The sequence below is a fragment of the Protobothrops mucrosquamatus genome, unplaced genomic scaffold (genome assembly GCF_001527695.2).
Source record: "Protobothrops mucrosquamatus isolate PMUCROS unplaced genomic scaffold, P.Mucros_1.0 scaffold3178, whole genome shotgun sequence".
Lineage (NCBI taxonomy): Eukaryota > Metazoa > Chordata > Lepidosauria > Squamata > Viperidae > Protobothrops > Protobothrops mucrosquamatus.
In genome coordinates, this window is record NW_015389176.1 from 146,413 (window position 1) to 148,152 (window position 1,740).

General features: G+C 48.1%; 1 protein-coding gene across 1 annotated transcript in view; it reads right to left on the reverse strand.

Annotated features, from left to right (window-relative positions):
• The window catches only part of DHTKD1 (dehydrogenase E1 and transketolase domain containing 1), a 28,999-nt gene that overhangs the window by 7,962 nt on the left and 19,297 nt on the right, over positions 1 to 1,740 (reverse strand). The window contains exons 11-13 of the mRNA XM_015826551.1: positions 1,303 to 1,453; positions 549 to 655; positions 41 to 205 (exon numbers count right to left, since the gene is read on the reverse strand). Coding sequence (XP_015682037.1) covers positions 41 to 205; positions 549 to 655; positions 1,303 to 1,453 — 423 coding nt within the window. The remainder of the gene's footprint in view (positions 1 to 40; positions 206 to 548; positions 656 to 1,302; positions 1,454 to 1,740) is intronic.

The window sequence follows — 1,740 nt, forward strand, 5'->3', positions numbered from 1 at the left end:
GAATAGTAACATTGAAACCAGGAAGTCTTGTTCTACGCACAGGTAAGCGAAGGAGAGTTTTGGGCGACACCACAATGAGGGGTTTCCGGAAGTTTCGAACCATCTGTCTCCGAAGCAAATGGAAATATTGTGCTGGGGTGGTTGGATGGACCACAGACATATTTATGTGGTCCCCATCGATCCCCTCTTCTGAGCTATCACACATCTGTGGAAAAAGAAAACCACAACATTTCACACTAAGTGTAGCCCTAATGGTTGACCAATTCTTTAAAACACTTGTGGACTTCAACTCCCAGAATTCTGGCTGAATTTTCCCAGATTTCTGGCTCCTCCCAGGCAGGCTGAGGAATTCTGGGAGTCGAAGTCCACACGTTTTAAAATGGCCAAGGTTGGAGACTCCTGCCTTAAAACCTGTCCTTCCAGGAGTTCGGTATACAAAAAAATACACACAGGCATGGGAGATAAATTTAAGGAGGGTTTTCTTTGCAGGAGACCACACATTTGAAGAAAGATTATCATACATTCTGGACGAAGTTGCATCTGGCTACCTGCAAGAACCGTTCAATCCTGCAAGAAGAATGTTCCGGGCCAGCCCCGTCGTAGCCGTGTGGAAGGAGAACCACCAGTCCGCTCTGCAGGAGCCACTTGGCTTCTCCTGTAGAGGAGAAATTATTCCACGTCAATAACGATACACTATCAAGGTCTGCCAAATAACATACAGGCAATCCTTGACTTACAACTATTTGTTTAGCTATCATTTGAACATCATCTGAACAACCCCCCCCCCCATCCTTCTAGCACTGATGATGTTCCCTAGTTGGGTCATGAAACGTCTGCAAGAAAACCACCAAGTTCAGAGAGCACCAAGGACCTCCCCCTTCCCCTTTTCTTCTTTTCTTCCTCCTCCCTCTCCTCATTCTCCTTTTCTTCTTCCTCCTCCTCCTCCTCCCTGCTAACCCTCCTCCCTTCTAGCACTGATGATGTTCCTTAGTTGGGTCATGAAACGTCTGCAAGAAAACTACCAAGCTCAGAGAGCACCAAGGACCCCACAGTTCTCCTCCACCACAACTACCCCCTCTTCCTCCTCCTCCTCCTCCTCCTCCTCCTCCTCCTCCTCCTCCCTGCTAACTCCCCTCCCTTCCAGCACTGATGATGTTCCCTTGTTGGGTCATGAAACGTCTGCATGAACACTACCATGCTCAGAGAGCACCCAGGACCCCCCAGTTTCAACTCTGAGCTTCAAATCTTCTCCTTTATCAGCTGTAAATGCATTTTCCATCAGAAGAGATAGCCAAGTCTCACCTCCAGAGACAAACGTGTCAAATATTATCTGAGCTCCGTTGAAGAAATCCCCAAACTGAGCCTCCCAAACGGGCAGCAGATTGGGGTTGTCAATACTCATTCCATACTCAAAGCCGAGCACTGCTTCTTCCGACAGGGGGCTGTTGCTCACCTAATGGAGAATGGGAGACACGGCGGAATGGGAAACAGCACATTTGCCGGAAATATGCCTCTTTGGGCGTGCACACACACACTTAAAAGCTAAATCATTGTAGAAGATAATGAAGGGAGGGAGGGAGGGGATAGATGGAGAAAGGAAGGAAAGAAGGAAGGTCAGAGATGAATGGATGGAAACTGATGGATGGATTGAAGGAAGGACACGGATGGAAAGAAAGACATGGATGGATGGACAGGCGGATGGACGGACAATGATGGCTTGAGGGATGGAAGGACAAGGAT